Source organism: Octodon degus, unplaced genomic scaffold, assembly GCF_000260255.1.
Source record: "Octodon degus isolate 3935 unplaced genomic scaffold, OctDeg1.0 scaffold00109, whole genome shotgun sequence".
In the NCBI taxonomy this organism is placed as follows: Eukaryota; Metazoa; Chordata; class Mammalia; order Rodentia; family Octodontidae; genus Octodon; species Octodon degus.
The window spans coordinates 69,449-84,718 of NW_004524685.1; the positions used below are offsets into that span (position 1 = coordinate 69,449).

A 15,270-nucleotide genomic window follows, 5' to 3' on the forward strand; every position below is an offset into this window, starting at 1 on the left:
GTACAGAACAAGTACTATAAATTGTTAAGTAAAAACGAACGCCTTTCTGTCCCACAGTAGGCTTTAATCTTGTTAACTGCTCTGTAAAATGCTTTGCCTTGATTGCAGATGCTTTCTTACATCAGTTCCCGGGGCCCTCACTTTGCCCCTGCCCTTCCCTTGGCCGTCTCTGACTTGCACTTTGTTCCATCCAGTCCAGAGCAGCAGGGACGTAGCTTGAGCAGCAGCAGCCCCTATGTGTCCAGCACCGTAGAAAGACCCCTGCAAGCCCCCCTCATCTACTCCATTCACAGGGGAGCAGAACCAGTGTGCCCACAGGCTTCAGATAAGGCAAGTGAGGTCCCAAAGTGAGGACTAAATCCTGATATCACACAGCCCTTAAGCTGTCAGGACTGCCTTGCCAGTGAGCCGGCTCCAGAGCACTGCTGCCCTTGCAAACCTGGTGTGCAATTCCTCTGTGAGTAGCCTCCTGAGCCCATGGCTGCCCTAACCCTTCGCCCTGCTTCCCAGCCTCTCTGCAGGCACTGGCTGCTCAGCAGCTGCTCCAAGACATTCTTGAGATTGATGCTCTTTTCTAAACACCAGTATGTATGGGCAATGTGTGTGTGTGTGTGTGTGTTTTTAATCTCTAGTTCTGTTTCTAAAAATCTGGTGACCTGGAACACAGGCTCATAAGAGGTTCAGATTCCTCTCCTCACCTTGGATACCACCTAGGGGCTGTTTTTAAAAATTAGTTTCTTCTGATTAAAAACAAATACCTATCCTCCTCCTGTGCATAAATGAGAATTGAAGTCAACTATGACTAAGATTATTCAAACAAATTGTGTAGTTTAAAGGAAGAGGGAATACTGGGATACAATCCTAGAATAGCAAGCATGATCTTTGTGGAGCTAGAAAAATGATCGACAGGGACATTGCTAAAGTAGATTAAAACAAGTGAGGACAAGTCACTGACTTAGGCAACCAGAAGGAAGCTGCACTTTATTTTTGCTAAGCTTTACACTTTCTCTTCACCACTTCTTAGGAAGAGGCTGAAAGGCAAAGGGCAGCCGCTGCAGCTGAACTGCAAAGACAGCAAGAGGAGCTCAGGCGACTCCAGGAGGCAGCGCAGTCCGGAGGCCGCCGCCGCGGGCGACGATGGCGCATCTTCTGATACAGCAGGGAAAATCCAAGCTTCTCTTCCTCCTTTTCACTGCAGGCACAAAGCAATAAGAATTTTTTTTATTTTGGGACAGATGACATTTAAATCACAGCAGGGCCTCCTATCAACTTGTCCTTTAAGTTAAGTAGAGGCCGGTGACCCCACAGGATGGTTCACGTGGACCTTGGCCAAGATCTCGGTCTCAGCGGGCCACCCTCCCCACTGCGGGCATGTGCCGGATGCCGTCAGATAGCGCACTGGCGGTAAAGTGGAGGCAGTGTATGCTCCTGTCTGGGCAGTGGCCGGACTCGAGGGGTCAGCAGACCACCTGCGCAAAGAAAGTTCAAGCTGAAAGCAAATAAGATTATAATGAATTGGAGATCTTTCAGAAGATCAAAGGAAATATCTGCATGAAACTTACACCATAGGATAGAGGGGGAGAGAGCCTTTTCATTTTTCTTTCCTCTTATTAAAGTTATAGTTTAAATGGGACATTTTGTAATAAGAGATCATTCATATTAAACTTAGTAATTGTGTATTCTATGTTTAGAATTCTTTAGAGATGGTAAGTAGGTAGTACGAGAAATACTGGAAAATGTGGCAATAACTTGATAGGGCTCATGTAATTTTATGCTCGCTTTAGTGCTAAACTTAAGTAATAGCATTCCTTTGTAGTCATATGTGAAAGCATGCGGAATTTTTTGAAATTATAGATTACATAAGAATATAGATATAAGTAAACATTTTTAACTCTAAAGAATTTTGAAAACAAACCTACTACTTTGATTTTTATTTTCCCCACTAGTTAAGTCTATGGGTTAGTTTTCTTTAAGACTGGAATTAGAACACACCTTTTGAACACTGTCTTATTTACTTTCTGTTCATTTGTCTTATTTAAGTATAATAATCCATGTTGGAAAGTCATAGAATATTACACAAAGCTCTGTGGTGTCTCCCTTATAACAGTTTACTCATGGAACAAATTCTTAGTTATAGAAATTCTGCTCCAAATAAGAGTTAGCTAGTTACAGAAGAAAAGTAGGCTAGTGTTAATATCTGCACCTTTCCTGTTCTTCAGGGCTAGAAACCTGAACTTCTCACATGAGTATTATGGGTTGCACAGAATAGGAAGCAACCAGATCAGAAGTCAGACAAGATCTTAAAAGAGCCTTTTATTGCTGAGCTCAGGACTGTCAGCTGTCACACAGAAGATGGAACAGTGGCTAGCCCAGGAAAGGGCGCTTTTAAATCATGCAACCACATCTGGTTTGGTAAACAAATGCATCATCTGACATGGGATCATGCTTTCAGGGTCAGTGTCACCATTACTCAACCTACATTTTCTGGGGGCATTGTTTAGTTTCCGGTTATCTTGCACTTGAGTACATGCAGCTTTGTAGAGACCAAGGTAAAAAAGAGGAAAGCCCATTTACTCCCTTTTGAAGTCATCTCTGGATTAGGAAAGGGAGGGAGACAGTTACTCATTACTGAACAGCCTTGAACAGAGGGTGAAAACTCATTTCATACAGTAGATAATAGGAAGCATGAGAGAACCTAATAGTTTTCTATAGTTATGGAACAAAAGTCAGTTGACTCATTACATGCCCCATTGATTTTGTCTGGGAATCAAATCATTGTTTCCTCAGTTACTTTTAAGGACCTATATTGTGCTCTAAGTATCATTAACTTTTTTTTTTTAATTTTAGGAAATTATCTACAGGGTGTTCGGGGTTTTACTACTAGATTGGACTCATAGTGATCTGCCTGTTTATAGCCTCCCAAGTGCTAGGATTACAGGCATGCACCACCATGCCCAGTCTCAACTGCCATCTCAGCATGCCCTGTGGGTGAGGCCAGCAGGGCAGGCCCCGGGGATTGAACCCCCAGGCCCTGTGCCTGCTTGTAGGTGCTTTAATCCACTGAGCTATTTGGCCAGCCCTAGTACCATTAACTTGACTGTCAGGATTTTTGTTCAACATACTTAGTTAAACAGGAGATAGGTCCAGTTAAGGCAACTATCAGGTCTCTTGGCCCTGATAGGCAGGGCCAAGAGAAACAGGAGAACAGGTCCAGTTAAGGCAACTATCAGGTCATTTATACAAGGAAACATTGAGAATAGTCTCTAATTTTCCTTTTGATGAATCTCTAGAGCCAATTTTTTGACAACACTAAATATCAGCATATGTTTAAATTTCTCGAGTCTTACGCACTCATGGCCCTTTGTGATGAGGTAACATCAAATTATTTTGACATGGGATCACCACTGCTAATCTACTCAAACAGCAAGGAACACTAGTTAGCAATAGAGCCTGAGTATGTTGGTTTTTCTAGAACTCGGGGCAGGAGGACAGGCAACATCTCCCGTGGCCCCACCGGTTTTCATGCCTCCTCTCGAGCTGTAGTATTAGCCAGGGAGTTTCCTCTTTTGTCTTGAGGTCTGGCCCACAGCAGAGAGCATCCATCTCTCTCACAGGTATAACATTTCTTGTCTTCTGTGTTGTCTCCTCGAGGGCCTAGCCCTGTCTGACTGCCTCTAATATTTTTATCTAACTCGACTGCCTGCAACATTCCCCCTCTGAAGAAGTAACCTACACTGCCATGAGGGAATCAGGGGCAATGATCACTCTAGCTCCTTCAGGCTGAAAGGGGTCATAGTTGTTGACCAGCAGACAGAGATATTCTCCAGAGGATCTACCTAAAGGCCCTCAATAGACACCAGGCATTTTTATCTTGGGTAGGTAGAATAGCTTTAAATCTGGAGGATTCAAAGCCAAAGAAACAATTAAACATACATAGGCCAAATAACAACATCAACAGGATGCAGTAATAACTTAGCAGATCTGGAATGCAATAACCTTTTTTTTTTTTAATCTTGTTCCAGACCTAGGGAAAACACTGAATGTTCTCCAGTTTGCAAGTCAGCCATTGGCTGGGTAACTACTGACAAATCTGCATGAACATCTATTAAAAGTTTAACAGGCTTTCTCCTTACATTGGCAGTTACCATGGGTTCCCTCAGGCTGAGAGGGGAAGACCCATGACCACCTCAATCTGGATCTTCCTCTGACTCCATCATGAACACTTTTCTTTTTTTTCTCTCTAGCAGCTTTGGACACTTTTTGTTTGAAAGGTCCTTTCTCTCTGTCTAGATGCAGGGAAGCAAAACATTTTCCATGTTTTCTGACTGACCGTCATTCCTGTAGGCTGCTAGTATCACTATTGTCATTTTCTGTCTATAATTTTATTTTGTTTCTTTTCTACTATGATACACTTTCTGAGCAATTTTTATCAACTGAGACAAATTCATCCCTGCAAACCCTTCTAACGTATGGGCTTGTGTCAGATATTTGGGGCCTCCTGAGCAAGGTAAAACTTTTTGCTTTAAGGCCTCCTGCAGGGAGCCCTGCCTAAGGAACATGAGAACAGCTTCTCTTGTTATAGAGCAGGAAACCCTCAAAAAGCTCAGCTCACCTGAGCTGTATGAGGTGGACAGTTACTTAAGGCCTTAATATGTGTCTCCATAGACAAAGTCTGGTCGATCTCAGTAAAAGAAATCTTAATCTAGCATATTTGTTATAGACTTTACCTGCATGATTACCAGGGTTTCTTATCTTTAGGATCAAATTTTCTGAGAAATTAGAACATGTATAATCAAAGCATGAGCATTCAAGATAACAGGTAAATTTATAAATTCTTTAAAGGACTAGTAATTGTAACCCAACTGGCTTTTGGATCTCTTTAAATATGGAGTCTAACAGTTTGCTGTAAATCCATCTAGATTTAGTTATAGTTATGTCTAAATTTTGAGCTCTATGAAAATCAGATTAATACCTTATTTATACTGTCACTGCTTTTAGGTAATCTAAGTACAGTTTGGCATATTTTCTTTTTTACACCTGTATTTACTATCAGCATGAAATACCTGAGTAACATCAGAAATCAACCAGGCTAACTTATACACTTATCACAAAACACATAGTAGACAACCTTTCTCAGGGTTGGAGAAAGACAAAGAGACCTGCGCCAATGTCCAGAAATAGGCTGGATTTCTTTCAGTAGTGATTACTCAGGGCTCCTCTGTGGATATGACAGGTAAAGGTAACAGTCTAGCCAGAGGGAGGAGGCAGGCCCAGGGCCCTTTAGTCCAACTGGACCATCTGGGGTGCCGAGGTTGAGCTCTGGTACCTCTCTGTCAGAATGTAGTCTCACTTTTAGTGGCTGCCTTGGCAGTCAGGTATGATGGCTTGTGGACCTCTTTTTTTTTTCCTTTTTCAAGATTTATCTATCTTTATTTACTGATTATTTACTCAGTGGCCAACTGCATATATATATATGCAAGGGATAAAGGAAAAAACAAATTGCACTGTGCTGACACAGAGACTTGAAATTCTAACTAAGGGTCAACTGATGTTTAAAGGAAACTACTATGTGGTCTCATCAAGGCATAGATGTTTAGTGAGTCTCACTTTAGCCTTAAAATGTATGGAGACACTTCTCCACAGAACTGGCCCCACAGCTGTCAGAATGCATGGGTCGGTAAGTCTGCAGAAATGAGTTCCCTGTGTGCCTGGTGTAAAGTAACAAGCGTTACGCAGCTTAGCTCAGCAGTGGAATCAAGTGGAGAACCTGGGAGAGACAGGCACAGTCAGAGACTGGTCACTGGACTTTATCTCCACAGACTGGTATTTGCATATTGCATTTGCCTCGTGCACCAGTTCCTTCCGCAGTCTGGCCAGCTCGTCCTTCTTCTGTTCCTCTTCCTGCTGTCTGACCTCCTCCATAACCACATTCATGTTGCAGGCAGCTAAGTAGGGGTTGACCCTCAAAGGGACAATAAGGAAGACAAAATGGCTTTGCAACATTGGAAGAGACAGGTACTTCTGGTGTGGGCCAGACCTTGGAACAAAAAAAAAAAAAAAAAAAAAAAAACCACAAATGCAGCCCACATATGTCCCCAGGGATGGGCACCAGGTATTGATATTCTGAATAGGTATCAATCATCTTGAAAGAACCCAAATGAGTCACTAGCCCAATCCCCAACAGGAAGAGACCCTGTTCCATATTCATGCCTCCTTGCTACCTGACTCGCTTCCCCATTTGGTACTAGATTTAATCAATTTTACCTGAGCAATGGTGTTTGTAATCTCACTGGTTCACCGTAGTTTTGTCCCACCTCATGCCCACCTAAGTGAGTTCCCATGTCTTCTCCACCACCTTAGCCCCACCTTACTGCATGGTTTTCCTCTATAAAAGTCTCTGGAAGAGACAACTTCCTGGGGACAACACGCTCGGGCTCCCCTCTTGTCCCTCGGACAGGAGCTTTCTTTCCCCCAATAAATATATTCTGCTCTTAACCTCCGTTGTTCCTAAAATTCATTCTTCAGTTTTAGAGAACATGAACTCACTCAGTAGCTTTCAGGTTGAGAATTTCATACAAGGACTCTAGCCTCACAGATTGCTGATTCCCAGAATTGTAAAGTAGTATGCTTCTGCTGTTTTGAGTCGCCAAGTCTCTGATAATTTGCTGCAATTTGCCCGAAGAAACAGATATAACTTGCTTATTAATTAACACTATAAATAACTATTATTGTAGGTTAATATTTACTTAGGATTTATTGCATGTCAACTATTGCAAAATCTCCTCTGTTGCTAATAAAACTCCCATGAACATTTAACACTGTTTTGTTACAATTATTACAATGTTATTTATATGTTACTAGTTATTCTTAATAAAGTTATTAAGGCAATGAAATTCAGTAATATATCTAGACCCTGTACTAAATACAAGGGAAGGGTGTACAGAGTGTTCAGGGTCTCACTACTAGATGGGACTTGTAGTGATTCTCCTGTTCACAGCCTCCCAAAAGCTGGGATTACAGGTGCATGCCAGCATGCTCTGTCTCAATTCTCAATCCCTGTGCCAGTGCGCCCCGGGGGCGGGGCCAGCAGAGAGGCAGGCCTGAACCAGGCCCCTGTGCCTGTTTGCAGGTACTTTAGTCCACTGAGCTATTTGGCTCACCCCAAGCCTTTTCAATCTAGGCCCTACATCACTACCAATTTTGTGATACACAGTATGCTGACTATACAGGAGACAATAATGTACTGCACATTTCAAAAAGCTAGATTTTCTAAGTACTCACCATAAAGAAATATTAAATGAGGAGAGGCATTTAACCTGATTTAAACATGACACAATGCAGACAAACTCGGAAACACTGGGTGGCATTCCGATAGTAGGCTCAAAGCTTACACTATTGTGTCATTTGAAGAGAAATTTTAAAAAATGAATTTCCCTGGCCTCACACTCTTGGCATACACCACACCAGCTCTCAGTTACAGGGTCTTCCCTCACTTGCTCCCTTTTTCGGCTTATTGGGAAAAGCCTCAAGAGCTGAAGGGCTGATTTCCCGGAAAAAAATGTGGTTTCGCTTTCAGTGTTAGTCTATCTCGGTCCATAGGTTGTGGGCTGCGGTATTCGGTTGATGATCAGCTCCGGAGAGCCAGGTTCAGCCCGAGCGCAAAGCGAGCAGCCGGCCCTGCTGCGCCAGCCCGACCAGGTGAGCGCTTCTGAGACCCACTGAGCCTGGACTCCAGGGACCGGCCGGTTGGGGCGCAGCGAGGGATGGGCCATGCCTGGGTGCTCCCGGCTGCCAGCTCTCCAGGCGGTGTCCGCGGAGGGAGGGCTGGAGTCTTATCTGCAGCCCAGGGACCAAAATTCATCACCCTGCTGCAGAGGCACCACTGGGAGGAGGAAAGGGGCCGCTTCTCGCCCTCCTTCTCAGGCCTTCGGGTGGTTCCTAATTGCGCCCTGCAGCGGGTGGGAGAAATCGCGTGAAGTGATTCAGTCTCACTGTCACTAAGGAAGGTTAAAATCCTACCTGAGGTCTGGGCGGGTTGATCTCGGAGCTGTTTGTAGTGTGTGATGCTTCCAAGAGCCACATCCGCGTGGGCGGTGGTGCTTGCAGGAATTTGGGGCAGGGAGCTGCGACAGGCAGTCCACAGGGAACTGTCGGAAACCTTTTGTCATTCACACAATCCACTAAAACTGTGTCTCCTTCTGCTTACTTAATTTCGATTTAAAACTTTTCTGCTTGGAAACCGCAGTCCTGCTTTACAGTCAGAAAACACACACACACACACACACACACACACACACACACACACACACACACACACACACCAGGAAAGAGAGAGGAACAAAACTCTTGCCAGGCAAGTGCTTATTCTACTGAGCCATCTCCCCGGCCCCTTTGGAGGAACAAAATTCTGCTGACATTCATCAGCCTTTTCTTATGGTTCTTTAAATATCAAATCTGAAAGGAAGAACACTCTAATTTCTCCTTTTTATGATACAGTAGCTAAAAGCTTATGTTTTTTGTCATAAATCCAGTTCTCCGAAGTTACAGAAATTGTACAGAGGAAGTTAGGAAACCTGTTGGTTTGTTTTCTTCTGAACAGATACATAAGTAAATAAATAGGCCAGCCAAATAGCTCAGCGGATTAAAGTGCATGCAAGCAGGCTGGGGGAGGAGGGAGGGTTCCATCCCTGGGCCTGCCATGCTGGCCTCTCCCCAGGGGCGAGGCAGTTGCTGGTGAGTTCCTGTAATCCCTGCTCTTGGAAGGCTGTAAACGGGTGGATCACTAAGAGTCTGATCTAGTGGAGACCCTGAACACCCTGTAGACTCCTAAAAAAAAAGCAATAAATAAATAAACTCCACTAACCTAATTTGTAACTAATGGGACATAATGATATATATTAATTCATTAATATTTAAAATTTATGGAGGAGTCATTATTCAGAAATTGCTGTAGTATATGTCATCAAATGAGACATGAAGATTTTTATTGCAGCGTCAACATTTAGTCTGCTCCAAAGACTTGGAGGAGCTGGGTAGATAGCTCAGTAGAATAAGTGCTTGCCTGGCAAGTGCAACAGCCTGAGTTCAATCCCTGGTGCCACCAAAAAAAACACCTAAATCCAAAGACTATCCAAAGACTAGGGGTTCTGTTTAGCTGGGACCCAGCCCATCCATAAAGCCTGAGAGCTGAGGGTGTGCTTTTCTTCTGTTGCTGCAGACAGCAGAAATGCCTGAATGACCCCCAGGATTTGGAGGCATATTTATTTACATTGACCTACACTGATTGGTGTCATTCCCAAAATAGCAGGCCCTGATCTCTAAGGTGGTCTTGGGCTTCAATGGGATAAGCAAGCAGGAAGCACAGAGGTGGAATGGCTTGGCAGTTGGGATTGGTTTCTTAATGTGCATGGTAGTGACCAGCTACGCATCACAGTGACCAGCCTTTTCTCAGAGACAAGCAACCAGAACTAGAACAAGAACTGTCATGCAGGCAGCCAAGTATACTGGCCAAGGAAGGCATTTTCTGCTACACTGTGAAGACCTAAATGGTTGTGCAGGGTGCAAGTCACCTGCAAGTCTCCTCTGCATGGAGGACACACCTGGTGGGAGAGCTCCACCTCCTGTCCTGGCTCCAGCACTCCTGGAATGGTGAAGTAGAGGAACCCCACCCTGGCGGAGGGCTAGGAGCAGGCTGCTTAGCCTCATCCTGCGCTAAAGGGTCAGTCAAAGCCTTTTGCTGGCCTGTGTTCCTTGAGGTCACAAAATGCCTCACTCGGTATAATGAAAAAATCTAAAATAACGCCTCTCCCCGATTTAGGAGTTCTGTCAAATCTGGAAAAATCTTCAAACACTCACCCTAAGACTTCTATCCCTTTTTGTCTGATGAATAGGAATATCTTTTTTATAATTAATTTACTTTCTAGAGTCATATTTTTGCCTGGGCACTTAAAAGATACCCTCTGTACTACTGTGAAAGACGACCTTAGTTTTATCCCTTGTTTCTTCTCTTACTCTGCCCTCCAGCCTGGTCCCTGAGCACTACATCTGACCTCCTCAAGGCTGATGCTCACCTTCCTTTGTCTTTTTCTCAAGCAGGTCTTCCCTGACTACTCTGTATAAATTCAGCTTCCAACACTCCTTGTCTCCTTTCCCTTCCTACTTCTCCCAGAGCACTTTTTATGTATTTGTATTTCTGTGCAGGACAATGTACATATTTTTCTAATTTAATTTATTGTTTCTATTTTCATGAGAATAGAATTCCATGAGGAGCAGTTTGTGCCCATTTTGTTTACTACTGGATACTGAATCCTTACAGCAGAGGGCAGGTACTGAATTGATGTTTGTTAAATAAATTACGTTAACAAATCTAAAGATATGTTTGGTCCTCTTACATAAGCTGTATGTACTGAATGCTGTTGACCTCTTCCTCTTTACTGATACTGCTCCTCCTGGTCTAAAGAAGCAATTATGCTCTGAATTCTCAAACCTCCTCCTGACTGTTCCTTTCCTATGGGACTGTATGCCTGTAGTTAGATACAAAATATTAATGCTCTTGAACTCCGTCCATTTCCTTTGCTTTCTCATTTTATTTTAAAAAGAATAAAGACATAAGTGTTATTTGAGGAAGTCAATTCTACTAGCTAACTTTTTCTAGCAGGAACTATAGAACTGAGACATATTTTCAATTTCTGCTCCACTGGCCAATTTGTAAGACTTATTAGATTTCGTTCAGCATACCTAGTTTGACTTTACTATATTCGAAAAGGAAGTTTAATACCCTCTAACTTCTAGGCTTCTTTTTTAATTGCTAGAAGGATAAATTAAATAAAGGACATATACCAGAGATTTTCTTAAAGAGGGATTTATTAGCCAGGACATTATTTTGGAATAAATGAGTCAATACAAGTAATGCTCCTGTCAGCTTTGATATCATGAGGGATTCTGGGTATGATGGATGACAGACTGCCCATATAAGATCTCTTACATTCTGCAGAGTTAGAAGTTGATACACATGTTCCACAATACAAAGCTCAGCACATATGCTCCTCAAATACACAGAAAAGATGACTTTGGGATCTTGCGTCCTACTGAGCAGCTTTTTTGGGTTTGCAGGTTATCATGGAATCTGGATCCAAGACCATGGATCCCATTTGTCTAGTGGAAAATGATAAAGAGAAACTGATTGCGAACCCAGAGGCAATAAAGATTCTTCAATCAATTACTGATCCTGTGATGGTAGTGGCTATTGTTGGACTATATCGGACAGGAAAATCCTATCTGATGAACCGTCTTGCAGGACAGAATCATGGTGAGTGTTACCTGAGGACGGGGCCATTTCTATGGAGCCACTGATAATGCCAGCTGATCACATGTACTCTAGGGCCATCTTAAGGAAGAAAGAAGAATTTCTTAATATTCTTAATATTTATCATCAAATTTTTAATTTGAACTCCCATCAATTCACACAAGTCACTCAATGCAAGTAATAAAAAAAAAAATTATCTTGGGGCCAGTGAGATAGCTCAGTGGACTAAAGTATTGCTTAGGCAAGCTTAGGCAAGCTCAGGGGCCATGATTCAATCCCTGGCACCACATGCCATGCCAGCCCCGCCCACAGGATAAGCTGAGCTGGCCAGAGCACAGGTGTAGTGGTGCAGGCCTGTAATACCAGCGCTTAGGGAGGCTGAAAGCAGGAGTATCACCATGAGTCCAAACTGCATAATGAGACCCTGTAACAACCAAATACATTAATAAAAAAAGAAGTTATCTCAACTGTAATGAGCCACTCTAACAGTCTGTATATGACCCACCTTCTGCTTCATAGCTCAGCTCTTGTCACTGTTCTTTCTCACACATCACTTTGGTTAAAATTGTAGCATCATTCCAAGAGACAAACGAGAACAGTTAAATGTGTCTTATTTCATAAAAAGGAATGAAGGTAGGAGAGAAGACAAAAGGTATGAAGGAAGAGAGAAAAGGGGAAAGGGTAGAAGGGGGAAAGAAGGAAGGAAAAAAGTAAGAAAAAATTATGTTTTATGTTGGTCTCATATCTCAGTGACTGCATTTTTATTTCTCTGCTCCATTTCATAGAGAGACTTTAATAAATTATACTCACTATTCTACCTGAGCCTCTGAAAACATGTGAAATATATGAGTCCAGAAAAACCATACACAGTATAATTAATGAATATAAGCAATCTTTATTATTGTGCAAGTAAAGTAAAACTTTGTAAGCATTCAAATCACACCATTTCCTTTCCTCCTATTGCTTATCAATATTTTTGTTTTGATGTGTCAACAAAATATTTCAAAATAGTTTTATAATCTATATATGACTCTGAAAATAGCAATCTGAATAACTTTAAATTTTATGAAAATATACTAATATAATGTGTTGGTATTCACTACACATATATATATATATATATATATATATATAGAGTGTGTTTTTAGTTTATGTCAATACACATATTGTATGTTGGTTTTTTGGTTTTTTTGTTTTGTTTTGTTTTGGGTTTTGGTGGAACTGGGGATTGAACTCAGGCCTTTGCACTTGCCAGGGAAGTGCTTATTTCACTGAGCCATCTCCCCAGTCCCATAAATACATGTATTTTTATGTCTCTGGCTTCTTTAACTTAAGAAATTTATGAAGCATACAGTTTGTCACATGAATCCATTAAATTACTTTTAATAATTTACAGTATTTTATTTTTACAAAGTTAGTGCTATGTATTAATGTATTTTGGTGAATATTGGTTTATTTCTAATGTGTATTTACCTTTTAAGACAAGACTATTATGCATGACTTTGAAATTCACAATAGTACTTTTTTTAATTTTAAAGAGAAAAAATAATCAAAATGATACAGAATTTCAAAACAAGATGATAAAACATTAACAATAGTTATTATTTGCATATTGTTATCTTCTAAGTAGTTGCTCAGATTACCAGATACAGGCATTTTTACCCAGACTTCCCTTGTATAATACTGATGGAAGTGGAATTGCTAGATACTGAGGGAATGTGCATGTTTAATATTCACAGATGATAGCAAATAGCTTTTTAAGCTTTATGTGCCATTTACTTGCTTAGTAGAAGCAGTTATGAACTGTCCATTTCTATATACGAATTCACTAAAACAGGATTTTTATTTTTTGCTCATGTGGTTACTTTATTTGTATGTCATAAGGCTCATCACGAATAAGCTTTAACACTTTTTTAGATATTGTCATTTAAATCATCTATTTTGCTAACTGCATACCTGTCTTTTAAAAATTAGTTCATTTCATTTGCTTGTGATTGCTTTCAAGAAAATCTGCCCCCAAGTGTCTAGTAATCCCTTCTGCCTGTGAAGATCAGTTAGCCCCCCACCCCCCTTGAGCTCCACACCATTTGAGGCTGAACTTCAGTCTCTAGTCTCAGAATGTACTACAGCCAAGTTGTTTTCTTTCCTTTCCCTCATAGGGTTCCATCTGGGTACCACAGTGAGGTCTGAAACCAAAGGCATCTGGATGTGGTGTGTACCTCACCCTCAGAAGCCAAAGCATACCCTGGTCCTACTGGACACTGAGGGCCTGGGTGACGTGGAGAAGGTAAATCAGACAGCCTCAGAAGAGCCTCCTCCTTGATTCTCCATTTACTCTTCATTTTCCACATAAATCAATTTCTGTTACTTACTTTTGTAAACTACAGATCCCGTGGTTGGTAATGAGTCTAACTTCTCTTTCTTTAAAATTACTTCTTTGGTAGCTCATGTTTGTGCATATTATGAGAAGATAATCTTATTTTTTTTAATTTGGGTGAATTATATAATTTAGTAAGTATTTAATTTTGGGTTTTTGTTTTTTGTTTTTTGTTTTTTGTTTTTCAGAACCAGGGATTGAACTCAAGCCCTTGTGCTTGCCAGGGAAGTGCTTATTCCATTGAGCTATCTCCTCGGCCCAGTAAATATTTATTGAGGAGCTGAGTTGCAGGGTTCTTACTAGATACCTTAAGTACTCTAAAGAAAGGTAAAGCGTAGGTCCTACTTCAGGGGTCAGCATACACTTAACGTGATCAGTATGAAGATATGTAGAAGCACTAGTCCTGCCAGATGACCACATGTACTCTAGGGCCAGTTTAAGGAAGAAAGAAGAATCTCTTAATATTTATTCTTAATATTTACCCTCAAATTTTTAACTTAAACTTCATCAATCCACACAAGTCACTCAGTGGAAGTTATAAAACGGTGATCTCAGCTCTGGTGATCTGCTCTGACAGTCTGCATATGACCCATGGATGCACAGAAGTAGGCATCTAACCTGGTCATATACTTTAGAAAATGCTTCCCAAAGGAAATAACCTCTGAGCCATGAACTGTAAGGTCAGTAGGACTGTATAAGTGTACTGAGGCTAATGTGCCAAAGTGCCACAACTGGGGTGGCTAAATAATGGAAAGGTGGCCGCGGCTCCTCCCTTTACACTCTTGTTGCTTTACTGTCACCTGCCCACACCCATGAACTGTTGTCCTCTGCCATGAGCCACTCTGCCTTAGAGCCAGCTGAGTATAGACTGAATACGCTACAAACTGTCAGCTTGGGGTCAGGGAGATAGCTCAGTAGAATGAACGTTTACCTGGCAAACGCAAGGTCCTGAGTTCAACAATCCCCGGTACCACATTTAAAAAAAAAAAAATAGACGGTACAAACTGTCAGCTGAATAAACCTTTCCCTCGCTAAAAAGAAAAATAACAGATATATATTGTCTCGCAGTTGTAGAAGCTGTAAACGCAAGACCAAGCTATTATCAGGGTTCGCCCTTTAGTGGAATGTGAAGGACATTTGTCTTGATGCCTGCATCCTAACTTTGGTGGTTTCATGGCAATACTTATCCCTCTGAGCACCATCTTCATGATCAGTTGTTTTTATCCTGTGATATATATTTATCTCTGTATCTAAAACCCCAGTCACATCAATTAGAGCCCAGCTAATGACTACACTTGCACTGGACCACCTTGTAAAGACCCCGTGTCCATAGAAAGCCATTTTATGAAGCATTGCAGGTTAGGCCTCAAGCACATCATTTGGGGGGCCTCAGAGGGTCCAGTTCAACACCTAGCAGAGAGCTATGAGGTAAAGTATGTACGTATGATGGGGATAGAAATAGAAGTCATGAATATAAGTACAGTTAGATCATCTATTTATTCTTTTTTTTAATTTATTTTATTTATTTATTTGTGTGTGTGTGTGTGTGTGTGTGTGTGTGTGTGGCCAGCTCAGCCCACCAGGGGGC

The 15,270-nt window shown here is 41.6% G+C and overlaps 1 protein-coding gene across 1 annotated transcript in view; it reads left to right on the forward strand.

Moving 5' to 3' along the window:
- The first annotated feature begins 7,583 nt into the window (after window positions 1–7,583).
- LOC101570303 (guanylate-binding protein 4) overlaps window positions 7,584–15,270 on the forward strand; it is a 51,460-nt gene continuing 43,773 nt past the window's right edge. Inside the window, exons 1-3 of the mRNA XM_023724328.1 lie at window positions 7,584–7,698; window positions 11,113–11,308; window positions 13,465–13,592. Of these exons, the coding sequence (XP_023580096.1) occupies window positions 7,624–7,698; window positions 11,113–11,308; window positions 13,465–13,592 (399 nt within the window). The 5' untranslated portion in view covers window positions 7,584–7,623. The remainder of the gene's footprint in view (window positions 7,699–11,112; window positions 11,309–13,464; window positions 13,593–15,270) is intronic.